A 26,432-nucleotide genomic window follows, 5' to 3' on the forward strand; every position below is an offset into this window, starting at 1 on the left:
AAAAATATATGCATCTCCTCAGAATTATGCTGGCGGTCTTTTTTATTCTTCACACTGAAGTTTTACATTCTGTTTTTCAGAAGAAAAACTGAGACAAAAACAAACAGCTTTCTAGGTAGGGTGAAGCTAGGATTGGAACCCAGAACTGACAGTCCCCAAGGACTGTGAAACAGTCCTACATGGCAGCTGAAGTGTGGACAAGAGAATTTTAGCAAAATGTGCTGTCATAAGACAGGCCAGCGTGCTCATGCGGAGAGCTCGCGTTGCCCAGGACACACAGGAGTTAGAGGAGGAAGGGGCTCCAAGGGAGACAGACAGACGAGCAGTGTTGCTGCATGTTAGCCCCATTATGATGGCACCCTGGGCAGCCGTGCCATGACCCCTCAGCCGAGGCTGGCCACTGTCCATCTGGGAGTGTTCGTGAGGTCTCTTTTCAACATACTATACTAGGACCTGAACTTAAGGTTTTTCCTTGAGCACTTGGTGACCCACCGAGTTTCTAGTGTGTGAAGCCACTGTGTGATGTGACACCATCAGAAACTCCCTCAGGTCTCCGAGGGCTTTGGGCATGCTGTCAGAGTTGGGTAACTTCACATTCCCCCCTCCCTCCCTGCCTGAAATCAGTAAGAAAAATGTCCTCCGATGAGGACAAGTAATAAAATAAGGGAATCTTTCTGAAAGCGGAAGAGAAAACGCTCATTTCCCTGTTCCGTTCAACACACAAATGACTAGAAACCATTAATAAAAAATATTTGCTTTATAAAGGACATTTGTAGGATGGCCCCTACAGAGGGAGGCAGGCTGGAGCACCTGTCAGGGTCACTCTTGAAATCTGTGGTCTCTCTGCTGATACTGGCCACTGGCGTCATCCAGCCATTTCCCAAGGGACTGAGACAGGGAAGGTGGCAAAGGTCTGCGCTCTGGCTCAGCTGTCACTGGTGCTTATTTCTGTTCCTGGTCCTTTTAAATCCTCGTGATGCACCTTGACCAAAACAGATGGTGGAAGGTATTCTGAAATGGAAAAAATTTTCATGCTAAAGAATCATACCTCCTACCAACAAACAGCCCCAATTCCTAAGAGCAGTGCTGTGCGTGTTTTCTTGTTTCAGGATGTTCCCTCACTCGTGGAACATTCCTGATGGCGGCTCTTCCTTACTGCACACTCTGCACTGGGGCCCTGGGCAGTTCCTTTCTGCAGTGCTTCTGACCTGCTTCCTGTGGGGACCAGCTCCCGCCAAGCTCCCCAGAGCTGACTTCCTATCACCCTCCCTCTGCTGAAACCCTAACTGCCCAATGGCATCTGGACTCACTCTCTGGCCAAAGTCCAAGCAGCTGCACGAAGGCAGCTGAGGAACACAAGTCCTTCTTCCTGTCAGTTTGGATTCATTGGCAATTTTTTTTTTTTTTTGTCCAACATTTTTCCCAAATTTAGATTTGAACTCAAGTTAAACTCAATAAAAGTGCAGTTAATAACAGAAAGACAGATTTACAGTTGTAACTTAAGCAATTACAACTGAACTTCTCTCTATCCAGAAGAAAAGGGGGCAGTGCTCTGCATTCCTGGGCTGCAGGGCTTCCAAAGGCAGAGCGAGCAAGACAGCAAGTCATTCCCGAGAGCCACAACAGCCAGTCTCCCACCTCCCACTGAAGCCTACAGTGGAGCCAGTGTCAAACCCAGAATTCTCCCTGTAAAGCACAGGATCAGAACCTCAGAGATGACAGCTACTGACCTGTGGCTGTAGGCGCGCCTCTCGCCCAAGGGCTCTGCGGGGGGCGCCACGTATTCAGAGCAGACCTCCATGGTGTCTCCTTCCAACTGCTCCCCGTCATCTCCCAGGGCTTCTGCTGACACTTGCAGGGTGGACGTGGGAGTGGCTGGACTGTAGAAAGCAGAGGGGTGAGCAGGGCGCCACATGGTGGTGGGTGCAGCCCTGTCTCCCCCAGAAATGATCTCAACCGGAAGAGACTTTTTTCCTGCAAAGACACTTTACAACTATTTTGGCATCGTGCAATTTTTAGGCTACCAGAATAAGGAGAAGGGTTATGGAAAGGTCATACATGAATGTTAAGATAAATGCCACATTTTATAAATTTAGGTGTAACAATTACACTTTGCCTTTAAAAAAATGTACTTTTATGGTGCCATGTGCTAAATGCCAATGAAGGGTGCCAAATGTCTCTTCACAACCATCAATGAGATATGTATTAAAATTAACTGTATAATATTGAGACTTTCTTCCCTAATACTAATGTCTTGACAAAGCATTGTGGGGGTTTTCTCCAACAATGACCCCTTGGGAAGGAGGGAGTTCCCTCATACTCAAGGCCTTATATAAATCTCCCACACTGCAGTGGACTCTCACAATTATTTTAAACAGCAAAGTCCTGTCCGGAGAAAACAAGTTTGTCTGCAAATGCAACTTTCAATGCAATTTTTATATGGTTATGAAGATTCACCTGAAAGAATCAGTTAAAAAAAAAAAAAGAGGCAAAGAAACATAGCACAAATTTGAGAATTATTCCCAGAGGTGTCTCCAAACAATGCACTCTAAACAGTCATGTGTAAGAAATGGTTGTTGTCAGATTCATCAACATACTGAGAAATGAAAAGCCAGAGGGCCCCACATGAGGGGAGGCTCATAGGCTGGGGCAAATATCCAGAGGCCCACATAGCAGGTGATGTGTGAGTGGAGCTGATGTGCCAGGCGCAGGTCTAGTACAACCTTGTGAGGTGTGAGTGCAAACATGGTGATGTCCTAAACACACCAGGGAAGATACTGCGATGGCACCCCAGTGATTCCCTGCAGAGTTGGGAAGCCAGGTTATCCCCTCCTGTGTTCCCTCCAAAAGGGTGGCTGCTTGCAGAGCAGGCCCCTAATTGTTTAACCCCTATGATAAATTGCTCTGACTTGTCAGGGTTTCCATTACCTGCAGCTAAACATGACAGTAAGTGCCATGGGTGCTGAACTATGGTATCTATATACTCAAAAGGCTTCTCTGAATTCCAGGGGTGGCCACACATACCCTCTGCTTTTCTTTGGTTTATCAAACCGGAAGTCCGCAGGGTAGAGGTGACGCCTCACCAGGTGATCCTTCCTGTCTTTGCTGGTCTTGAACTTCTCTGTGCAGCCTTCCACCAAACACTGATACTGAAATGGAAATGGTGTCCCCTCCATCCACAGGGATGGGAGCCAGGGGAGGGAAGGTGCCTCTGGACTTGCCCCACCCAAGAGCTGGGAGTTCTGACCCTTAGGCAGACAGCTCCAGTCCAAGCCCCGAAGATGACTGTATCACCCACCATGTCCTGCCTCTCGGACAGAATCTGGAACAAGGAATCGTGCCATTCCAGGATGTGGATGTCCAGCAGGTGTCCCGAGGGGAAGGCTCGCTTACAAAAGGAGCACGTGTTTCTGTGCAGAGTGTGGTAGTGGTGCTCATAGTCCTCCAGGGTGTCGAATACCTGGCAGCAGCCCGCCACCTGACAGGTGAACTCGGGCACCCTGGCAAAGGAAACCACTGCTGACAAAGAACGTTAGGCTGTTGACAACTTCCCTTTAAGTGTCCTCATAAAGCTCTGGATGCTTCTTTTGCAATTCCGAATCTTATTCTTTTTAATTTTTTAATTTATTTATTGATTTTAGAGACAGGAAGGGGGTGAGAGAGTGGGAGAGAGAGAAACATGGATTTGCTGTTGCACTTATTTAGGCATTCATCGGTTAACTGTATGTGCCCTGACCAGGTTTTCTGCAACCTTGGTGCACAGGGATGACGCTCTAACTGAGCTTTCCCACCAGGGCTCAAATCTTACTTTGTTAATAATTAAATATTCACAGACCAGCCGTCTGGTGGCTAGGTCAACAAATCGGGGCTTGGCCGGTGGTCCAGGCAGAGGGCTCGTGAAAGGTCACCAGGGAGAGGTAGGCATGGGAAGGGGGCAAGGTGTGGGGTGAGGAGAGGCGGCACTGGGAGCAGAGCAGCTCACCTGGGCCTCTCAGGCGGCCCAGCCACCCCAGTGAGCACGTCCTGGAGATAGAGGTGACGCTGCACGTCCCCGTCCTGCAGAACACGCGTGCAGTGGGCACACAGCTGAAGGTCCGCCCACCCGGGCTACGGCCCGCCTCGCCAAAGCCCCGCCCCCCGGCAGCTGTAGGCCCCGCCCCAACCTTTACCCCACCCCGCCTGCCGTAGGCCCCGCCCACAGCCGTAGGCCCCGCCCACGCTCCGGCCGCACAGCTGTAGGCTCTGCCCCTAGATAACTCCTTTTCCTCCACTCACGCACCTCGAAGAACTCGTGCTCCCGCGGGAAGCGCACCAGGCGCGGCGCAAAGCGGAAAGGCGCGGCCCCGGCCGCGGGGTCTCGCTCCACGGGCAGCGGCTCAGCCGCCCCAGGCCCCGCCACCAGGCGAGCGAGCACCGCGGGCGGCAGCTGCATTCTTCCGTGCGCCGGGGTAGCCACAATCTGTCGGCCACCGTCGTCGAGCTCGCAGGGGCGGGGCCAGACGTGACGTCGCGCGTCACGTCCGCTTCCGGCGCGGGCTGCGCGGCGGTTTCGGCGGGTTCCGGCGGGTTCGGGAGGGCTCGGGCGATGGTGCGGCGCCAGCGGTGAGTGTGGAGGCGCGCGGAGGGGCGGGGCGCGGAGGGGCGGAGCGCGGCGGGGCTCCCGTGCGACCCGAGCCCCGCCGGTGCGGAGCAGAAGCAGTGCTTCGGGGCGCTCAGTGCCGAAGCGGGCGTCGAGGTCCTTTTCAGATCCTACTGGTGCAGGGTCCCTGCTTGCAGAGCCTCACATCCTCTCCCGAGCCGCTGCCGGTACCCTCGGCCGCACGGCCTTTGTCTCCGGCTGCTGCGGCCGCTGGTCATTTCTCGTCTCCAAACCAGTCACCAAAGCGATCCTCGGAAAACTCAGGTTTTATTGGAAGCCTTCTTTGCTTAAAACCCTTCGGCGGCTTCCCATTCATTACCTTCGTCCCCCGGTCAGGCCCTGCACGGCTCTGCCTGCCTTTCCGTCTCCTCCAGCCGCTCAGCTGCTGAGCTGCACAGGTCTCGGTGCCAAGTGCTTACGGCTCAGGAATCGGAGGGGCTCAAGCAGTCCCCTGATTAAAATGTGATAGATGACGCATGAGGGACCCAGGGGTGCTTGAGACTTACTGTGGAGGAGAGTGGACCAGGTGCTCACAGACTCTGGCACTCGGAACGTTTAAACATCGAGCACGATGTGCGCCTGCATATGTGTAAGGGCCCGAGGGGGTGCGCTTCTCCAAGCAATTAAAAATGTGTAATAAATTTTGGTCATTTCATTCTGGAAGTAAAGGGTGTGGCTACATCCCCAGCCAGTCATTCAGGTGCCCAAGAAGAACTCTGGACAGACCTAGACTCTTTTCATCACTTAATACTTTATTTTTCTGTCTCTGAAAAAGCATTAGGGCTTTTGACGTTTTTCAACAAGTTTTCACATGTTTTTCAAGCCCTGGGTGTGCAGGTTGGATTCCCTCTCAGGGAACATAGCCGGGTTTGGGGCTCAAGGCTCAGTCCCCAGTAGGGGGCGTGCAGAAGGCAACCAATGATGTTTCTATCTCTCCCTCTAAAAAAATAAAAACCATTTAAAAAATGTTTTTCAAGCCATTTTGAGCAATTAGCATTGAGCTCTCAGCAGGGACTCTGTCACTTACCTGTGTTCACCAGCTTGTGTGAAGTAGGCATCTTTGCCCGCCAACAGGATGGCTCACATGTGTGAGGAGGAGGTAGATTTTGTCCAGCACAGAAGTCTGTCCATTTGTCTGTGGTGACTGATGGAGAGAACTCTGGAGTGTCACAGAGGTCAAGTGAGCGGTTGCTATAAAATGTTCCTCAGAGTTGCATTTAGTGCAGATGCTGCTGATGTTTAGCATCCTGGCCTCTTGCCCCGTCCAGTCACCATGATAACCAAAAGTCCCTCAGGGGCACTGCCTGCAGGTGAGAGCCCCTATTCTTACAGAAATTGTTCCCAAATCCACAGAGAATAGCAGGTGTCTGGTGTGGGGACATCTGAGTTTCACAAAGATAGTTTTTAAATAAACATTCACTCAAATAATCATGATATTTCTTCAGAAGAGCTCTCTCCACCTGCTTGTGTCTGGGGGGAGGTGTGTCTGCCTGCTGTGGTAAACACAGTGCCCTTGCCATTTACATGGTCAAAGGATCCTGCGTCCAGCCCTTACAAGGACAACCACAGAACCCGCATGGGATGTGGGGAAACTGGTTCCCTTGGACTGGAGGCTGCCGGGAGAAAGTTCTGTGTTGTCTCCTGTTTGCTGTGGTTTGCAGCACCTCCTTCAGGGCCCTCTGGGAGTAATAATGAGGCAGCAGTGGCTTAGGGTGTCAGTGAGTCAGGTCCTGTTTTCCTCCTGTAAAACCAGCCATTTCTCAGGTAAAATGAACATTTCCAGTTGGTTGGCTTTTTGTAGTAACAGCAGCAATGTTTGACCTGCTTTCCTAATAACTTATTTAGCGCAGGCTTAGAGGAACTGTTGTATTTCATCTCCTCAGCAGCTGAGAGAGGGTTACTGGTCACCCCTAGAAGGGAGCTGGGAGAAGACAAGCTTAGCCAGGCCCTGCAGCCTGTGCCCTGCTGCCCCTCACACCCCTCACGCCGCAGCTGTGTTACTGTCAGTGCCTCTTGTAGCAGCTCCTGCGCTGGCAACCCAGGTGCCAGCTTGTGCTTACTCTTCTGCCCTCATCTTTGGAGATCTGCATCTGGCCAGTGTTTGATGTTTATGCATTGTGAATTGTGATTACATCCAGAGAACTTGTTTTCTGTCCCCTAAGATCACAGTTATAATTAATATTCATTAGTAATTAGCTGTGGAGTGTGAACTGGGCCATCTCTACTTGGTGTCCTGTTTGACCTGTGAGGTGTCCTCGCTGCAGCTGTCAGCACAGTGCTTCCTAACCTTTTTGGGGTCACAGAACCTGTTGAAAAACCCTCTCAGGAAATTCACAGGCAGAAATGACTGCCTTTGATTCCCACAGTTCTTCTGTTGTTCATGGATCCAAAGTTAAGAACCTTGCATACTGAGACTTGCATAGTGGTTTATATGAGGTGTGTAGTTTATTCACGTTTATTTTTTTAATCTATAACTAATTGCCTGTGTGTGTCTGTTCACTCCCTTTTATATAATGTACTGTTGATGGTGATGGCTAACTGGACCAGTCATCAGTGGGAGAACAAGCCCCCGTACAGGCCGCTACTGCCCCCCCTGGGGACATCTCAGTTATGATTTTGATGCTAGAGGGTTCTGGGTCTATTGGTGAGACCCTGGCACATCTGGTCCACAGGGCAGACTGAGCTGAAGTGGAACCCCACCCAACTCAAATGCACAGGAAATGTGTAGCAATTTTACCAAAATCATCTGCATATATAGCCAGACTTGGACAGGAGAAGGAAATGTCCTAGGTACCATAGAGTGCAGAGAGAACACAGACCTGAAGAGCACAGGATTTGAGAACCAGGTGTGGGCCTCATAGGCTGGAGCTGGGGTTTGAATACCCATGCTGAGCCAGGGGGCAGTAACTTAGGCCTTTGCAGAGCTCCCTGCATAGATCCAGGACCACTGTGTCTGCCCAGCCGGGACAAGAAAACTGTCTGCCAGCCACTGGCCCAGGGCCCTGCGTGGCTGAAGTCACCAAGGGTGAAGGAGGGCCCAGGCCTGCGAGTCCACACTGTCTGCACCTCCTGAGCTGAGGCATGGGCCTAGAAACTGGCTAGAGCAGTGGATTCCTAAAGGGAGCATGTCCACTGGGGACAGTGCCCATTAAGAAATTACAGAACCCACCAGGGAGTACAACCTGCAGGGAGAGGAGAACTCACTCTAGGAACGAGCCCTAACATGGGTGGACAATTAGTAAGAGGTGGTTATAGTGGTGTCCACAAGGGGCATCGTGTGGCCCACATGATGATTTGGCTTCTTAAAGACCTGGCGTTAGCCAAAATTGATTGCTTTAACGTTTCTTATTAATAGGGTTTTGTTTTTATAAATAGTTTTTCTCTTACCTTTAGGATAACATATTGTGATGTCACAGAACCAAAACTATGAGTGAATTTCGGATTCACCACGATGTCAATGAGCTGCTCAGCTTGCTGCGTGTGCATGGAGGAGATGGGGCCGAGGTTTACATTGACCTGCTACAGAAGAACAGGACCCCGTATGTCACAACCACTGTGTCTGCACACAGTGCCAAGGTGAGTGCCCATCCCTGAGCTGAGCTGTCACTGGGTAAGACAGGCCTGTCCTGTAATGTGCACAGAGTTCACCTTCCTGACTCCTGACTTGGTGGCCCTAGCAGTGCTAGTGATGACATCAGACAACCTTGGCAAGTGTTTTCCGTGGACCAAGTGTCTGCTCAGCTCAGTGCTTCTGTGGACCCCATGGCGGTTCTGGCCCCTCAACCCAGACAGATGAGTAGATGGAAGCTCAGGGAGCCCTGGCTGTCAGCCTGACCTCAGAGCCCAGGCTCTTCACCATGCCCTCCACATCCATGGCGAGGGATACGCAGTTGTTTCTCCGATTTATAGTCACATCGTGACACAGACATTTCCTTGGTTGAAGAAGAAAGCTCCTGTTAGTAGCCACACTGAAATCCCTTTAAAGTGGACTATTTTTCTTTATTCAAAAAATGTATGATTCAAAATTATAGATCTGCAGTAAAAGATAATTTTGAAATCTTCTTGAAAAGACATTAAGCTTCAGTTATTTAAACAGCTTAATTGTGGCACAAGGATAATTAGAAAAATTCACTGAGCCCTGGCTGGTGTGGCTCAGTGGTTAGAGGGTGGGCCACACACTGAAGGGTCGTGGGTTCGATTCCCAGTCAAGGGCACATACCTGGGTTGCAGGTTCAACCCCTGGCCCATTTTGGGGCACATGTGGGAGGTAACCTATTGATGTGCCTCCCTCACATCAGTGTTTCTTCTCTCTCTCTCTTTCCCCTTCCCTCCCTTCTGCTCTCTAAAAATCAGTGGAAAAAATATCCTTGGATGATGATTAACAAAATGAAAAGCTCACTGAGCACAGCGATTGAGGAACAGATATTACAGTTACTCTATTACACGGGGAGCCTTAAAAATCAAGGAGCAAACCTAACCCCTGAGCCTGTACGTGATAATAAATTCACTAGGGAACAGAGTAAAATGAAGGCATAAGCTACCAGGAAAAAAAATATGTGGTTATTTTCTGACATAAGGCTTAGGAAGTGTAACGTGAGAGAAACCTTGGAGGAAAAATAGTTTCACAAAATATTTGATGAGTCTTCTTAGTTTTATTTCAGCAATAAAAGATTATTTAGCCTACCTTATTTTACTCTATCTTTTTGTGTTTAATTTTTATAAGACTTTTTTAAAGTTCTTAGTTATTATCACTAAATCACTCGTGTTTGTGTTTTTGAGGTTAAAATAGCAGAATTTTCTCGTACTCCAGAAGACTTTCTAAAGAAATACGATGAGCTGAAATCGAAAAACACAAGGAACCTTGACCCACTGGTGTACCTGTTGTCAAAGCTCACGGAGGACAGAGAGGTAACTGCGGTCATGCTGGGGGTCAGGGAAGGCGAGTGGGGAGCTTGCCTTGGGCAGTTCTGGCGAGTGTTGTGAGCACACAGGGTAGCACGATAGAGGGAACACCTCGAGAGTGCTGTCACTGGTGCTGCTCCTGTGGCTCTGCCCACCTGTCATCAGAATGAAAATAACTTTCACGATGATAAACAAACACGGGAAGTACTAATAGTAGTTACCTTGGGGCGGGGGGGCTTTATTTTTCATTATCTTGTGTCATGTGTTTTGTTAGTTTTAAGTTGTATACTTAATATGTGTGATACTGAAAAAAGCATGTGTCGAGCTGGGGGAGCCATGGCACCTGGGAGCATTAGGTCCAAGAATGCATTAGGTCTTTCCTCCTGCTTCCCAAGGCTCAGGGTCTATTCAGGGGTGGAGGTGCAACCAGGCACATATTGACCTCCAGTGCCAAGGACAGACAGGGCTAGTCAAGTGTAGAGAAAAGGCAGTGCCCCTGGGAATGGAGTTTGGGAATTGGCTGTTAAAGCAGCTATAGGGTTTCCTCCTTGTGAGTAGAGGATGTGCACCTTATGGCAGGAAGCATTGGAAGACCAGACTACAGCTTGAGGACTGACAGGAGCCCCTGCCCTCACCCTCCACGTGGTCACTGGGGTGGGGAAAGAAAGGGGTGAGGGTGGCTGTGCCAGGGAGTGTGCACACGTGTGCGGCCTTGTGTCATTCAGGCCTGTGTTTGCAGACTCTGCAGTATTTACAGCAGAATGCGAGAGAAAGAGCCGAGCTGGCAGCCGCGGCTACAGCCAGCAGCACCACCAGCTTTAGCGCCCCTGCCACGGCCTCCAGGATCTCTATGCAGGAGCTCGAGGAGCTGAGGAAGCAGCTTGGCAGTGTGGCCACGGGCTCCACATTGCAGCAGGTACTGCGACCCGCCACCCATAGGCCCACACTCGCTGCAGCAGGGGCACAGGGAGTGCCAGCAGGGGTACACGTCTCACTGTTGTCTGTTAAAGAGGAACCTGAACGTGGACACGTTGATCGGAATTAGCTGTGTGTGGATAAGGATCATGGGCACGAAGTGGGCAAACAGTGGAGCAAAGGTTCTGTCCCACCGGGGCAGTCGGCTCACCTCCTGCAGGGCAGTTGTATTGGTTCAGTCAATGCAAACTGCCATTCCCCATTTCCGTCTGTTAATTATTGACCTTTTTTTTTTTTTAAATTATACTTTATAGACAATTTTCTCTAGATCATTTTATTTTTCCTATACTTACCTATACTTTTCCTTGCTTTTGAGTTTATGTACTGCCCTGTCCTTTTAATGTGTGTCTCTCTGCTCACAGCATTGCCTCTGGCCTTCAAGCCCCACAGATCTGTGTCCCGGTGAGGGTCTGAGCTTAGTATGTGCTTGTTGAGCACAGCAGCTGTGACAAGGACAATGGCCAGCACTGGTGGGCATGCCCTGGGTCCAGCACCTCACAAAGCCCTCATGCTGATACCCCGTGTGACAGATGAGGAAACTGAGTTGCACCTGCCTTTCTCCCCACTCCTGAGCCGGTGTTTCTGAAAGCCCCCTGACAGCTCTGGTCAGCCTCTAGCAGCCAGTCCCTCAGGGGGACACTGCTTCGTGCATGTGCCTGGAACCAGCCTTTCCCAGTGTGACCCTCTCCGCCTTTCTCTTATCCCCAAGGGGCTCAGGTGGGGGCACCCCTTCTCCAACCATGTGTCACTGGGGCAGTGTCTTCACCCAGCAGGTCATGTGTAGACTTTGAACCACCAGGAGAAAGCACAGGTGTTCCCGAGAGTCTGCCTGCCCTGGTGAAGTGCCCTTGCTGCCAGTGCTCCTGCTTAATCTGTGGGCCCTGCACAGACCGACACCCTGTCAAGGGCCTGGTCCCCATCTCTCTTGCCCCCAACTCCTCGCACTGTGATGGGCTCGAATCCATATCGTTTATACACGTACTTCTTAAACCCTTATGTGCTTAGTGACCGGCTTTTTCGATGCTACTGATGTTAGTTTTAATTGTTTGTTTTAAATATTCTTACCAGTCTCTGGAACTTACGAGAAAGATGCTTCGAGACAAGCAGAACAAAAAAAATTCGGGCCAGCTCCTCCCTATCTTCCCTGCATGGGTGTACGAGAGGCCTACACTGGCCGGGGATTTCCTCACTGGCTCAGGCCTAAGTACGGACACAGCTGTGCCTATAGGTATGGGAAGTGATTATTTCTAACTACCTGCATGGTGACGCCATGGACAGGTGGCCACTGTGCTCAGAGCCCATCCTAGCCCACAAGTAGACGAGTGGGTGTGTTGTATGTGCTGCTAGCAGTGCTTGTAACCTGTAGAGTGTGTTGCCGTGCAATTGTGCTGCTGGGCCTTGGTCTCGGGTACCCCAGGGCAGCTCGTGCATGGGCAGCGGGGGCGATTCTGAGACACCTTGCTCCTGGTGCTGCCTCCAAGGGTCGTCTAGGGCTGGGAGCCTCCTGGGCCATGAGGCATTTGGTGGCAGCGCTACTCAGTGACCTGGGACTATTCTCACATCCATTGGGTGGTCATCTCACACTGTGTGTTTATGATAGAAATTGTCAGCATTTTAAAGTCTTTAAAGAAAACCTCCTTTTTATCTCAGAGCAACTCACACCAAGTTGTACTAAACACTGTATGTACACCTTCCATTGGAAGTGCTTTTCAGATTCCTGACTGTCCTTTCAAGTGTCAAGCAGGTACCTGAGTGTAGAGGTTTCTACCTGCTTAGTGCTTTTAGGCTCCGATGGGCCAATCCAGGCTTCCAGCCTGCTGGATGGTCAGCCCTGTTTTTCCTGGTGGTTTTGGAATCTCAGCCTTTGGTGCCCCAATGGGATCTGTCGAAGCCAAATGAACAACTAGTTCTTATATCCATAGTTATTTGAGGAAATTACACAGAGGAAAATGAGTGAGAGCGTGACTTTTAGCTGGTAGATTACGTCAGGAGAGAGGCCAGTGGGAATGGGGAGCTCTGAGTCAAGGCGAGTGACCCCAGCTGGTATCTGCAACCTACAGGCTCTCTGCCCCTGGCCTCCCAGGAGTCAGCCATCGTGGAGGACCTGCTCTATGTTCTGGTAGGTGTGGATGGCAGATACATCACCGCCCAGCCCCTCACTGGGAGACAGAGCCGGACCTTCCTCGTGGACCCCAACCTGGACCTGTCCATCAGGGAGCTGGTGAACAGGATCCTCCCAGTGGCTGCCAGTTACTCCACTGTGACCAGGTAGGCACTGGACACCAGCCTTCCTGACACACTAGGTCCTGGAGCACATGTCAACCCAACTTCACCTCTGGCACGATGTGAAGGGCCTGGGGACAGATGCAGGGAGCCCAGTCTGGGCATGAGAGCATGAGTGAGGCATTTGTTCCAAATGCAAAATGTCTAACCTTATCTGAAAATGCAGCTTGCAGCTTCTCAAGGGTGCTTGGTACTTCCTTTCCTCATAGGTTCATCGAGGAGAAGTCTTCCTTTGAATATGGGCAGGTGAACCACGCGTTGGCGGCTGCCATGAGAACCCTGGTGAAGGAGTACCTGATCCTGGTAACGCAGCTGGAACAGCTGCAGAGGCAAGGCCTCTTGTCGCTGCAGAAGCTCTGGTTCTATGTGCAGCCGGCCATGCGCACTGTGGACATCCTGGCCTCCCTCGGTACGTCTTCGCCAGGCCAAGAGAACCTGTAGGGAACAGGGCTGCAGACAGATCCTATGATGGAAAAGTTTGTCGTGTGAAGATGAGATGGGTAGTGTCGTGGGAGAGACTGCCTGGGCCAGTGTGCCAGTTATTTGTGTCTTGCTTTTGTTACCATGGTGGTGAGGCCAAAGCTGTGGTGCTTCATTTTACTAATTCGTGGGAGGAAACTGGAAGTTCTAATTGTTAAACTTTATTAGCAACTACAACGTTGGGTATATCCCCTAAAGAGGCACCTGTCCCATGCAGAGGTTGGAGGTGAGGCTCTGCGTGGCCTACCCTTTCTTGATACCGAGCGCCTCTTCCCCTCACAGCCACCTCGGTGGATAAAGGTGAGTGTGTCGGGGGGTCCACCCTCAGCCTCCTCCATGACCGGAGCTTCAACTACACGGGTGACAGCCAGGCGCAGGAGCTATGCCTGTACCTCACCAAGGCCGCCAGCGTGCCCTACTTTGAGATTCTGGAGAAGTGGATCTATAGGGGAATCATCAATGACCCATACAGGTGGGGCTGGGGACGTGGAGGGCTGGGGGCGGGCAGACAGCTCTTCCTCTTATTCTGTTCGCTCGGATTGGCCTCTTAGCCTCCTTTGTGTGGGCTCCTCAGTGTGATGGATATGAACACGTTAGATGAAATATGGCGGCTCACAAAGAGTTCTGTTGAGATTTATTTGTGAAAATATTTTATACTTGATTTTAGCCAAAAGGTGGAAAAGCATTATTTGTCAAAATACCTTAAAAATAGATTTGTGGTCTAAGAATAGTTTCTCTTCTAATGACCCAAATAACAAAAGCTGGTATGAGGGGCTGGGTAAGGGACGAAGTTGTGAGCTTCTGGTGCATAGGTGATATTTGAGACAAGATGTGAGGGGTGTGAGTTCTAGTGGACGGGAATGTGTCCCCAGTGTGTCTGTCCTGTTACCCACGTGCATGGTGGAAGGAAGTGCTGGTTCCAGTGACAGGCTACATTAAAGACACACCAGTCTCCTATCCTGCTCTGTGGCCCCAGCTCTGTCTGTGCCCAGGTCACCTTGCTACCCCGAGTGAAGTTGACAGAATTAATGGTAGTGAGACTGTGCTTGGCCTCCGTGATTGGCCTCTATGATTGTGACCCAAGACGCCTTCATGCTTTCAGCGAGTTCATGGTTGAGGAGCACGAACTGCGGAAAGAGAAGATCCAGGAGGACTACAACGACAGGTACTGGGACCAGCGGTACACTGTGGTGCAGCGACAGATCCCGTCCTTCCTGCAGAAGATGGCGGGCAAGGTGCTCAGCACAGGTGATGCCTGGGGGTGGGGAGGGGAAACAGCAGACCTTAAGAGGGGCCCCATCCTCCTGGACATGTCCGCTGTGATTGTGTCCCTGGGCTGTGCAGGCTTTGGGTCTGGTTCCTGTGCTTTGGTTGAACACAGCCTTTTGTTCCGTGACCCTAGGAGGTTGTCTCAATAGATGCCTCTCCTTCCTGTTAATTATTACATTTTTAGAACTCTGTCGCTATTTAAAGGAAAACTTTCTCTACTCACAACACTGACACCAGATTTCCCTACCAACACGCAGGGCCTGTTCTCTGTGGACACCAGTTGAGTGTCCTACAGTCTGATTCAGTCCTGATGCTAACTACCCAGACACAGCGCAGGCCCCACAGGTTAAGGGCTCAGTCCCTCAAGACTGCCCCACTTCAGATGCCAGCCATGAGTATCAGTCCCTAGGCCACCAAGTTGGCCACAAATCGGGGAGTCCCATGACCCCTTCTCAGGTTTGATAATTTGCTAGAGTGGCTCACAGAACCCAGGGAAACACTTTAGCAACTAGGTTTTTTGTTTACTATAAAGGATATGATACGGGATTCAGATGAACAGCAGGTGAAGAGGTTTGGGGCAAAGTCTGGAAGGGTTCTCAGTCCAGGAACTTCTGTCCCTGTGGAGCTGGGGTGTGCCATCCTCCTGGCAGGTGGACATGTTCACCAACCCGGAAGCTCTTCAAACCCCTTTGTTTAGGGTTTTTATGGAGGTTCCATCCTATAGGCACAGTTGGGTAAATCAGTGGCCACTGGTGATTAGCTCAATCCCAGCCCCTGGCCCCTCTGTAGACTTTGGGTTGGGGCTGAACGTTTCAGCCTTCTCACTACCTGGTTGGCTCCTCTGGCCACCAGCCTTATCCTAAAGCTCTAGGGGCTGCCAAGAGTCACCTCATTAGCATAAACTCAGGTGTGGGTGGAGGGGATTCTGAATAACAAGATTCCAAGGGTTTTAGGAGCTCAGTGCCAGAAGCTGGGATGAAAATCAAGTATTTGTTATGTCACAGTATCACACATTACAGGAAACACCATCAAGGACAGGCCCACTGGGCTGGCATGTTCTTAGTCACCCCACTGGAACCTGATTTAGAGATGAAGACTGGCTGACAGCAGTGTCTCTGCACTTTGGTGAGAGCAGGGCTGTCTGGGACAGGGTTGGAGATGATTATTTAGCATCTGGTTTTCATAAGGCTTCTTGAGATTGTTTCCGTGCTCTTGATTAGAGAGATCAGATATAAACAGTCACAGCAAACCGTAGCAGTGACTGCTTCCGACCTCAGTTGGTGACAGTGGTGTCCACCATGGCTAGAGCAGGTTTCCAGAGTTGTTCTCATAGTGTGTTCTGTGTCCGATCCTCTGGCTTGTGTATGGGCCACAACTTCCTCTATGTGAAACAGAATTTTTAATCTGCCTTCCATCTCTTTTCAGGAAAATACCTAAATGTGGTCAGAGAATGTGGTCATGATGTCACCTGCCCAGTGGCCAAAGAGGTCATCTACACGTTGAAGGAGCGGGCATATGTGGAACAAATTGAGAAGGCATTTAACTATGCCAGCAAGGTCCTGCTAGACTTCCTGATGGAGGAGCAGGACCTTGTGGCACACCTGAGGTATGTATTAGTACGGGCAGGTGATGTGCAGACGGTTTGGCCGAGACCTGAGCTCTCAGCAGTTCCATCTGTCATTTTTACAAATGGGCATGTGGCCAGGTCATCTCCAACCTTACTGCCTGATGCCTATGGACATGTCCTCCTCAGTCCTGTTCCCTGCCCGGGGCCCCAGGCCCCTCCTTGGCTCTACAGTGACCCCTTTCTGGCAGCATGTCCTGCAGGTCCTGGCACAGTAGTCCTGTGCCCATGCCCAAGGCAGTTGTTCATTGTAGCTCATTGTAAGCTGACCACAGTCACACTGCCTGTTGTGGCCCGAGCCCTTTGTGTGCATGTGGCTTTTTCTTGTCAGTCACCTGCCACCATTTCTGCAGAATTTGGGCTGGTCTGTGTGTCAGGTGGCCTCACTGATGTCTGCTTGTCACCTCTCCAAGGTCCATCAAGCGCTACTTCCTGATGGACCAGGGGGACTTCTTCGTGCACTTCATGGACCTCACAGAGGAAGAACTGAAGAAGCCAGTGGATGACATCACACCCACACGCCTGGAGGCGCTGCTGGAACTGGCCCTGCGCATGAGCACTGCCAACACAGACCCTTTCAAGGATGACCTCAAGGTGGGCCTCCACCCAAGAAAAATGGTTGAAGTAAAGCCCAGGAGAGGCCAGCGCCTGACAGGTTTTCTTTCTGCCTCAGTAGAGATGGTCCTTTGTTTTCCCCCCCCACTTCATTGTGTATTAAATTGATTTTTGTGGGTTGAACCATCCTTGTATTTTAAGTCCCACTTGTGTAATTTTTTTATTGTGCGGCTGAAATCAGTTTGCTAGTGCTGAGGATTTTTGCATCCCTGTTCTGCGGGGACATTGGCCTGTAGTGTTCCTGTGGTGTCTGTGGCTTGGTTCCCAGGTAACACTGGCGTCATAGATTGAGCTGGGAAGTGTTTCCTCCTCTGCGGTGTTTGGAAGTTTTAGGAGGATTGGTGTCAGTTCTTTAAACATTTCATAGAATTCGCCAGTGATCATCTCAGTCTCCTTGCTGGCTGCAGGTCTATGCCAAGTGTTGCTTCTCGAGTCAGGTCATTTGTGTACCTAGAGTTGGTACTGGAGTTAGCTTTCATGGCCTTTTCATTTCTGTAAAGTTGACAGTAATGTCCCTGCTTTCATTTCTCAGTTTCTCATTTGAGTCTTCTCTCCCCTTTTTTTAGTTAATGTAGCTAAAAGTTTTTCAGTTTTGTTGATCTTTCAAAGAACCAACTTTTGGTTTCATTTTCTCTGTGTGTATGTGTGTTTTCTCTCTTTTTTCCCCTTCTCAGATGCTCTGTTTCCACATCTATAAAGCAGGGGTGACAGCAGTCATTCAATAATTAAATATTAATTGAGCACAGTCTTTGTCAGACACTGGAGAAGGGACAGTCAGTAACAAAATAATGCCTCCTACTCTTCGGACCTTATAATTGGGCCAGTGATACCATCAGATTACATTTCTTCGAGAGATGTTTATAACTCTCGAATGACACAATAGGAAGAGAACTTTTAGCAGAGTGCCTATTACATAATAATTGCTGAAAAGCATTCTGTTTTAATGTGTTTCGATGTGAACGTCTTCACTGTCATTACTTCTTTCACACTGATATAAATTAGCTACTTGCATAACATTGTTGGTGGTGAAACGGCACCAGGTGTTAGATCCATGGAGTCAGACCTGACTTCAGCAACCTCAGCGCTTGAGTTCTGGCTAAGAAAGAATTCAAAGTCAAGACTCAAATTATAAGAAAATACATTTAGAAAGTCACAGAGATAGAAGTGACCCACAGAATAAATGGGCTCAGGAAACAATTTACAGCAAAAAAGGGCCCTTGGAGCTTAGGGGAAAGAGAGGCAAGGAAAATGGGCTTGGGAGATGGAGGTGGGAAAAGGTACGGGGTGCTCCTGAGAGAGTGCCCACTCTCTATTTCTGCTCTAGTCTGTTTCCTTTTTTCTGCTGCTTTGGGTTTAGTTTCTTCTTTTTCTAATTTCTACAGTGCAAAGTTAGGTTATTGACTTGAGGTCTCTTGTCTTTTGTAATGTAGGTGTTTACCGCTGTGAGTTGCCCTCTGTGCACAGCTTTCATTGTGTCCTGTGCATTTCTGTTTGTTGTGTTTTCTAATCTCCATTGTGATCTGTTTGACCTGTTTATTTTTAAGAGTGTTTAATTTTCACGTGTCGTGATTTTTTCAGTTTTCTTTCTGTTGTTGATTTCTAATTTTGTCCCATTGTTGTCAGAGATTGCTTCATATGACTTGAATTTTGTGAAGTTTGAGGTTTGTTTTATGGCCTCGTATGTGGCCCAGCTTGGAGAATGTTGAGCTTGAACTTGAGAACAATGTCTGCTGTGTGGGGAGCGTTCTGCACAGGTCTTGCTGGTCTGCTGTCTGATTGTTCATCTCTTATTGAAATTGGGGAGTGAGGTCTCCGTGATTGTAGAGCTGTTTCTCCTTTTAATTCTTCAATTCTTGCTCTGTGTATTTGGGGTTTGTGCTTTAGGTGAGAGAGTATTTTCATAGGACAGATTCCTGGAAGTAAAATTATTAGATTGAAATATATGCCCTTGTTCACTAGGCTGACCTCAGACTTTAGTTTGTGGTCCTGGGCGCACAGTGGGAGGCCTGGTCTGTCCACGTGACATCCCGTCTGTTGGCCCAGTGATGATGCTGAGTGATCCTTCTCTTCCCTTACTCTCTGTCACTCAATCAGTTTATAGGAGCTCTCACACTGTCCCAGGCAGGTGATTGGCATTTAATAAATATTTGAATAAATTTACATTGGGAACAGTAGTACCTATAATAACTGTTCTCTTTCACCAGACGTGTCCTCTCTGATCTGGGCCTGGTGTGTATGGTGAAAGGTTCTGTCATAAGGGGTTCAGGTTTACCTGGTGCACCCTGTGGACCCTCATTTACATAAATTCCTTTGTAGTTTTCTTTTTCTACTTTAATGGAAAGTAGTTTTTGTTTATTTTATTTTTTTATTTTTAGAGAGAGAGAAACATGGATTTGTTGTTCCACTTATTTATGCATTCATTGGTTCTTGTGTGTGCTCTGAGCAGGGATCGAACCCACAAGCTTGGTGTATTGGGATGATGCTCTAAGCAGCTGAGCCAACCTGTCAGGGTGAAAGTGTTTTCATTTTTGAAGCAGTATTTATCGAATGGTTGGTTTTTTAAAGCCAGCCTCCAAGGTTTAGAATCCATATTTAGAGAAACTTACCTTGGTACTGAATTTGCTTTTTCTAGGTGGTGTGCACAAGTGGGGTGGAGTAGGGGTCATGTCTTGGTGCTTTTTTTATGATAAATTATTTCAAGTTTTAAAAAATTAAAACATTTTTTTCAATTACAGTTACCATACAATAATGCACTTTTTCCCGGTGAGAGCACAGTGATTAGATATTTATACACTTGACAAAGGGATCATACTTGATTTTTTTTATTTTTCTTCCCCAAGATTGACCTGATGCCTCATGACCTCATCACTCAGCTTCTGCGGGTTCTGGCCATTGAGACCAAGCAGGAGAAGGCGATGGTGCAGGCTGACCCCACCGAGCTCTCACTGAGCGGCCTGGAGGCCTTCTCTTTTGACTACGTGGTCAAGTGGCCCCTGTCTCTGATCATTAACAGGTGAGCCTGGGTTCCCCTGGGCACCAGCTTCAGTGAACAGTTTTCATGTTTGCAGGGAGAGAAGGATCAGATGTGCCTACCCGCTGCATCACTCTGTAGTTGTTTATGCCCTGTGGGGGTTACCTGGCAGCCTGGTGGCCTGGACACAGAACTGTGTCAGTGACATCACTGCCTGGCTGTGGGCCCAGCCAGAGCCTCGTTTATGATGTCAGGGTCGGTGGGACCCCGTGCCCTTTCCTCTGCAGGAAGGCCCTGACGCGCTACCAGATGCTGTTCCGGCATATGTTCTATTGCAAGCATGTGGAGCGGCAGCTCTGCAACGTCTGGATCAGCAACAAGGCCGCCAAGCAGCATGCGCTGCACTCCGCCAAGTGGTGCGTTCTCTGTCCACACAGGGAAGGTCCTAGGATGCACACCCAAGGTGTGCTGGGCTATTGCTGACCACCAGGTGCGCTGGCTCAGCCCCCCAGCCGCCTGCACAGACCTGTGGGCTGGCCACCTGTCTGGGCGGGAGCCCTCTGAGGACCTCGAGCCTCCTCCCGGGGTGGGACCGTACTCTGCTCCACGTGGTCAAGTGGCCGCTGTCTCTGATGGTGGTGTCCGTACTCTGCTCCATTTAAGCCTGAGGCACTCTGCTTGATGGTTTGTGGTCCCAGGTGTTGTCTGTGCCTGTATCTCAGCCTCAGGAGCCACGTCATGCATTGTGCTCAGAGCAGGCACACCTGCTGACCACCTGCACATGCTGGGGGGCTGGGGAGGGACAGGGGAGCAGGAGGGTCGTACAGGGGCCAGCTCCACAGCATCTCCTGGGATGTCTCTGCTAACTCAGGTTCGCCGGTGCCTTCACACTACGACAGCGGATGCTGAACTTTGTTCAGAACATTCAGTACTACATGATGTTTGAGGTCATGGAGCCGACCTGGCACATCCTCGAAAAGAACCTGAAATCCGTGAGTTCTAACTTAATGTACTATAACACTTAAAGGCTCTACAGCAACCAGGATGTGTCTACATCGTAGAATCCTCAGAGAGGAAGGTGCTGGGTTGGAGATCAGGGCGATGCTGTCAGTGAGGCCGCACTCAGAATCTCATCAGGAGAAGCCATGCCTTCTGCACACGCGCTGTCCTTCCTCACATGACAAGGGTGGTTTGTGTGGTGTGGGGGGATCTGCTCCCACATGCCATGTAGTCCCATGGCCGAGCTGTTTGAACATTGTGGGCACCTTGCCGTCTGCGGAAGCTCTGAGAGCTTCAGAGCTGGGGGACAGCCCTGCTCTCCCACCAGCGCGTTCTGGGTCCTCTGGGGCTTCTCAGCCAGAGGAAATCAATTGTCACCAAATTCCAGGAGCAGAAAGTGGCAAGTGACAGTGTTTTCTTCTTGCTTCCTGTCTTTAGGAATTAAAACCTTGGACTTTTGGGGCCTGTTCAGTATTGTTTCCTTTTAGTGGTGTAGAAATTTTCCCTCAAAAGACCACAGGATTGTTTTTAAGATGGAAATAAAGTGGAAGTGTGCAAAACCAGAACTGAAGCCCCAGGCACACTTGCAGTCAGTCTGGGTGTGTTCCATGCAGGCCTCCAACATCGACGATGTGCTGGGGCACCACACAAGCTTCCTGGACAACTGCCTGAAGGACTGCATGCTGACCAATCCCGAGCTCCTCAAGGTCTTCTCCAAGCTCATGTCTGTGTGCGTCATGTTCACTAACTGTATGCAGGTACGCTGGCCGCAGCCCTGCCCACACTGCCTCCCTCTCTGTCAGCCAGCAGGTGCCACTGACTGTCCTTTCTGAACCCCTCCTGGCCTGTGGGCAGGAACTTTCTGAACACCTTGCATTCTTTTTTTAGAACTTACTTGATTTAGTTTTTATTGGGCACCTGTCACAAGCAGTGGCTCAAAAGCTGCTGGTACAGAAAATTAGTGTGAGGAGGCAGAAGGGGTGACATGGGGGTTTGCCAGGGCTCAAGGGCACTGGGGCCTCTGAGCTAGCTGGGCCAGTGGGAGAACGTGGAAGTGAGAGAGCTCAGGACGTGGAGGTTGATGACAAGGGATAGGAGCATGTGAACTCGATTCTTCAGACATTTAGGAGCCACTTTGGGTTGCAAACCAGAAAACAACAGGAAAAGCAAGTGTTTTCAGAAAAATTAGTCCATAAGCCCTGTGATAGGCAGACTGGAAGCGGTGTTCGCCGGTCTACAGCCCCTGTGAGGGCGCACCTGCTGTCCCCAAGTCTGCAGATGTTGGGCACAAAGAGGGAGTGTTTTCCTGGGAGCAGATTGGTTGTAATGAAAGCATTTCTTTCTGCCCCCAAGAGATTTACGCAGAGCATGAACTTGGATGATGAGCTGGGCCGCCTGACTCTGGAGCGTGGCACAATGCTGGGGCCGCCCACCGAGGCCGAGCGGGCGGAGGAGCGCACGCGGAAAGAGCTTGCCAGGAAGGTGTGTGGCTTCGGCTTAGTCTAGCCAGTGCTCCGTTTTCCTGAGAGATTTGAGAGTTAGGATTCTAACACTTAAAAACTAAACTTGCTACTCCCCTTTCATTTCTGTCTTTCATTTGCTTAAAAGATGGCCGTCTTAAAATTAGGTTCCAAACACAAGCTACAGAAAATTTCCCTCCCTCTCTGCCTCCCCCAAACCCCAGCCCAGCTGAGCTCTAGGGGGAAGCCAGCTTATCAGGCAGAATTGGTGGTGGTTGAGGGCTGAGCTGTGGGGACGCCCTGCAGAGCCTGGCGCTCAGCAGGCATAGGTTAGAGTCTGTCCTTAACTGAAGGTCAGGCCACTGAGGTGTCAGCATGTGGGACCTTGGTTGGGGGGGGGTTCAGGTGCCAGCTCTCATGGTCCCCGTTTTATTCCCCTTGTGAGGGGCAGCCAGGAGAGAACATGGACTGTGCTGAAGTCTGAGCTGCACAAAGAAAACCCTGGTTCCCTGTGGCCAGGAGGAGAGGGCTCAGCTGCCCAGCGCGGCTCCGTCCTGTGGTCTTGGGAACTTTTATGATGCCCTAATTATACCTTTTACCACTTGAAAACTTCCTGAAATCCACTCTTCTATTGAAACAATACCTATTGAAAGAATACAAAAAGAAGGTAAAGGCAAGCTTGGCTCCTGTCTTCCAGCACCTGGCCGAGCATGTGGACACGCCTCAGCTGGCCTCCAGCTTTGAGGCCACCATCAATAAGTTTGATAAGAATTTTTCAGCCCATCTTCTTGACCTCCTGGCCCGACTGAGCATCTACAGTACCAGCGACTGTGAGCATGGCATGGCCAGTGTAATCTCCAGGTGGGTATGGGAAGCATTCCATTCAGGGACACTGTCCCTGTCCCCTGTGACTCTGAGGCCCAGGCTTCCCTCACTGGCTTCCTGCTGCCTTCTCTCACCTTCACCCACCCTTGGGTCACTACAGAGAACCTGAGGCCAATTCTGCTCAGGTGTGAGGGCGTCTGTCCTTGGCCTCCTTATGCTGCTGCTGTTCCCACGTCACTCCCTGAAGTGACAACACATATCTGTTCCCGAGTTTGTGCATTCCCCAATAAGAGGCAGGCCACCTGGCAGTGCCCCCACCATTGGTTCGTGTCTGTGGGCCTACGGCAGCCTCACTCACCGCTGTGCTCCTTGAGCCAGGATCCAGGACGCTGGAAGAGCCCCCTTCAGCCTCCTGCCCTGGGTGCCGAGCAACAGTGTCATCCCCAGAGTCAGATGAGCAGTGAGGAGGGGGCCAGGGGAGATGGGACCGGAGGGGTGTCCCTGCCACCTAATGCAGCTTTGGCAATGTCAGCCGGCCAGGAAATCACTGGGGACAAACTGGGTCAGGGCAGCACTTGGTACACTTGCCATGTTTGGGTGCTCGGGGCTACCCATACCTCCCATATCACCACCCTGGATATGGGGGTGCATGCCTCAAGACTGAGCGGCCAGTGTGCTGGTCCCATGGGTGAGGAGGAGTTGATGGAACCCAGGAGTTCCCAGTGAGGAGGACAGATCTGCATGGAGACCACAGGGCAGGTGGGCCTGCAGGCTGGTTGGCGTTTGTGGTTCTGGGGCTGGGAATTCCTGCTACCCCACAGAGCTGGCTAGAGTCCTAGGTGCCCAGCTCTCTAGCTTCCCACAAGGCTGTCCTTGTCCTGGGAAGGTGCCTATTGTTTGGTGACCTCAGGACTGAATGTTGGGACCACCCAGTGTCCTGTGCCAACCACAGGCATCCTGAGCTCAGGGGGTTTGGAGGCACCCCCAGCCCATGGTACCCTCAGGCCCTTGCTACTGGGCAAGACCAGGTGACTAGAGAGCCCAGCATCCAGGAGCTGAGAGGGGAGACCAGTGCTCTGACAGTTGTACTTAAACGTCTAGTTAGAGGTCTCAGTTGTCTCGCTTTTAGTTTTCATGTGTTTTTATTCCAATCTCAGTGTTACTTGAACTGGTGAAGGCTGTGTGGAACGTGAGGCCTGTCTGGGTCAGGGCAGCACTTGGTACACTTGCCATGTTCAGGCGCTTGGGGCTGCCCACACCTCCCATGTCACCACCGTGAAGGTGTGGGCAGCCCCCCAAGTGCCCGAACGTAGCAAGTGTCTAATCAATGCACATGTGTGTATGTGTACGTGCACATGTGTATGTGTGTGCATGAGTGTGTGCATGCTGGTGGCTCATGCGCCCCTTGTGCCCAATGCAGAGCCAGCCCTTCACCCATGGGGAGGAAATGGGGTCTCTTGGCCACCACAGGGTGGGTGCCCTCACACCCGGGCATCTGCAGGAGCAACCCTAGCCCTACCCTCACCCCACAGGCTCGACTTCAATGGCTTCTACACAGAGCGCCTGGAGCGCCTGTCTGCAGAGAGGAGCCAGAAGGCAGCCCCCCAAGTGCCCGTTCCACGGGGGCCCCCAGCACCAGCGCCCAGGGTTGCCGTCACTGCACAGTGAAGCTCTCGGAGCCCTGCACCCACCACAACTGAAAGAGGGACGTATTGGGCTGGTGGGTGCTGTTGCAGATAAATGAGTTCAGGGTTTCTAAATAAATATTCCTGAAATACATATGTCATGTGTGCTGTTACCATTTAAGTATAAAGTCTGAATATCATCTGTGCTCAGCTTGTCTTCTTTCTCAGGGCTCAGCAGCCTCCCAGACCAGAGTGGCATCCTCCACAGTGTGCTTACCTGTGAGCCCACTTAAGTAGAGCAGAGGCACTTTGGGGATTTTGTTTTTTGGCCTCAAAGAAAAAGTGCATTTGAACAACATCAAGATAATTGGCAAGATGCCTTGTCAGGGGCGAGACAGGCTGGGCTCCCTGGAGTCTGCCAGAACCCCTTAAATTCGAGGGCTGGGGTTTGCTTCTGGCACTAGGGGGCAGCAGCTCCTTGTCCTATACGTGAGTGAGTCATGAGGCTATCCCACTAATATGCAGCCTGGGGCTGTGGCATAGTCCTCTGTCCCCTTAGGACTGCCCATGCAGGACAGCCCTGAGGTGGGGGCATGCCCACCCCATCTCATTCAACCGACTTGTGGCCTCCCCATCTGGCAGTCACTTGCCCTCACTATTCCCACCTCCTCAGTTTGTCAATGGGTGGCACACCAGCCCTGAGTGATGCTGCCATGAACACCTCTGGGCCACTCTGCTGGATCTCATGCATGTCATTTTTGAAATTCAGTTCAAACCACCTGCTCCAGGTGGCCTCTTTGGCAAATGAGGAATGAGACCCAGAAGCAGCCTGGGCACACAGACATTGTCCCCTTGGGGTGTGGGAGTGAGTGGCTCATCCTGGGCTGCTGCCCTGCACAGCTGGGCAAGCCACAAACTTTTGTGCAGGTGTGACCTGTGAGCAAGCAAGCTTATTTGCCAACCCACATTGCCAGTCATGGTGTTAGCAATGTGGGGACTGAGCAGAGGAATGCCCTGGCCCTCAATGTGGGGCCTACTGCCTGGCCCTGAGGCACAGATACCCTGTCCCTGTCTTGGGCTGCACCTCCAGGCTGCAGGTGGTGACACATCCAGCAGCACCTGCCAGTGGTTGGTGGGGACCAGTTAGGTGTGTCCTGTGGGCTGCATGGGGGTTCCTGTGTCGTAGGAAAACCCTGGGCCCGAATAGGTCCTGGCTGCTAAATTTTTGCTGTCAAACAACTTGGAACATGTGACTAAGGAACAAGAAAAACTGCTGGAGGGCTTGGGGATCACATGGCATTTACAACAGTCATGTGTAAGCTCAGGGACAGAATCCCCATGGGCCTCCCCAGGAGCCCTGCGTCCAGGCCCAGTTGTGTCCACACTGCTGCTGCGGCCAGGACTTTCCTGTCACCTCTGCCCCCAAGATGCACCCAAAATCTGTGCCAGCCCTAATGCCTTTTTATGCCATTCCCTTTGGGGGAAATAATGGGCCACTGAATTTTGATCTCTGGTCTGAAACCACCTGTGGACACCACAACCTCTCACTTGAGTCCCTGACATGCTCTCACCCCAGCAATCCAGGGAGCATGTTTGGAGTGGGGGGCAAACCCATATTGCTCAGCTGCAGGAAGCCTCGATCCCCAGGTGCAGACCCACCTGGAGAAGCCTCAATGTCAGGCCAGCGTGGGGTCGCCCCATGAGGCAGGACAGGGAGGGCAGAAAGGAGGAGGTCCCAATGGGCAGGCTGCCTCCACTGCTGTGT

The 26,432-nt window shown here is 50.9% G+C and overlaps 2 protein-coding genes across 3 annotated transcripts; one reads left to right on the forward strand and one right to left on the reverse strand.

Annotated features, from left to right (window-relative positions):
* Positions 1-738: 738 nt before the first annotated feature.
* On the reverse strand, positions 739-4,454 carry ZNF511 (zinc finger protein 511). 2 transcript variants are annotated; one of them, XM_087823999.1, is made up of 6 exons: positions 4,280-4,454; positions 3,983-4,056; positions 3,299-3,500; positions 3,025-3,149; positions 1,731-1,931; positions 739-1,011 (listed from the first exon to the last, which is right to left on the reverse strand). In XM_087823999.1, the coding sequence occupies exons 1-6, from the start codon at positions 4,430-4,432 to the stop codon at positions 933-935; spliced, it is 834 nt and encodes a 277-aa protein (XP_087680125.1). In that variant the 5' UTR covers positions 4,433-4,454; the 3' UTR covers positions 739-932. The 2 variants fall into 2 exon arrangements, with proteins under 2 accessions (XP_087680125.1, XP_087680124.1); XM_087823998.1 differs by having other exon boundaries at positions 1,731-1,880; positions 4,280-4,452.
* TUBGCP2 (tubulin gamma complex component 2) lies at positions 4,250-24,819 on the forward strand. The gene is made up of 18 exons (XM_087823997.1): positions 4,250-4,602; positions 8,033-8,215; positions 9,419-9,547; positions 10,281-10,457; positions 11,585-11,744; positions 12,577-12,784; positions 13,009-13,208; positions 13,562-13,751; positions 14,382-14,527; positions 15,974-16,154; positions 16,586-16,766; positions 19,628-19,800; positions 20,046-20,174; positions 20,630-20,750; positions 21,372-21,515; positions 22,111-22,239; positions 22,915-23,078; positions 24,575-24,819. The coding sequence occupies exons 2-18, from the start codon at positions 8,066-8,068 to the stop codon at positions 24,708-24,710; spliced, it is 2,718 nt and encodes a 905-aa protein (XP_087680123.1). The 5' UTR covers positions 4,250-4,602; positions 8,033-8,065; the 3' UTR covers positions 24,711-24,819.
* Positions 24,820-26,432: the final 1,613 nt, after the last annotated feature.

This window comes from Miniopterus natalensis, chromosome 14, assembly GCF_054644295.1.
Source record: "Miniopterus natalensis isolate mMinNat1 chromosome 14, mMinNat1.hap1, whole genome shotgun sequence".
Taxonomy (NCBI): domain Eukaryota; kingdom Metazoa; phylum Chordata; class Mammalia; order Chiroptera; family Miniopteridae; genus Miniopterus; species Miniopterus natalensis.

Excerpts from the sequence above, each read along its gene's own strand:
- ZNF511 (XM_087823999.1), bottom strand. The coding sequence starts at position 4,432 with ATGCAGCTGCCGCCCGCGGTGCTCGCTCGCCTGGTGGCGGGGCCTGGG. Across the intron at positions 3,150-3,298 it reads TGTCCGAGAGGCAGGACATG|TATCAGTGTTTGGTGGAAGG; the intron begins GTGGGTGATACA and ends TTTCCATTTCAG. Across the intron at positions 1,012-1,730 it reads AGGCGCGCCTACAGCCACAG|AATACCTTCCACCATCTGTT; the intron begins GTCAGTAGCTGT and ends TTTCCATTTCAG.
- TUBGCP2 (XM_087823997.1), top strand. The coding sequence starts at position 8,066 with ATGAGTGAATTTCGGATTCACCACGATGTCAATGAGCTGCTCAGCTTG. Across the intron at positions 21,516-22,110 it reads TGTTCACTAACTGTATGCAG|AGATTTACGCAGAGCATGAA; the intron begins GTACGCTGGCCG and ends TCTGCCCCCAAG. Across the intron at positions 23,079-24,574 it reads ATGGCCAGTGTAATCTCCAG|GCTCGACTTCAATGGCTTCT; the intron begins GTGGGTATGGGA and ends CTCACCCCACAG.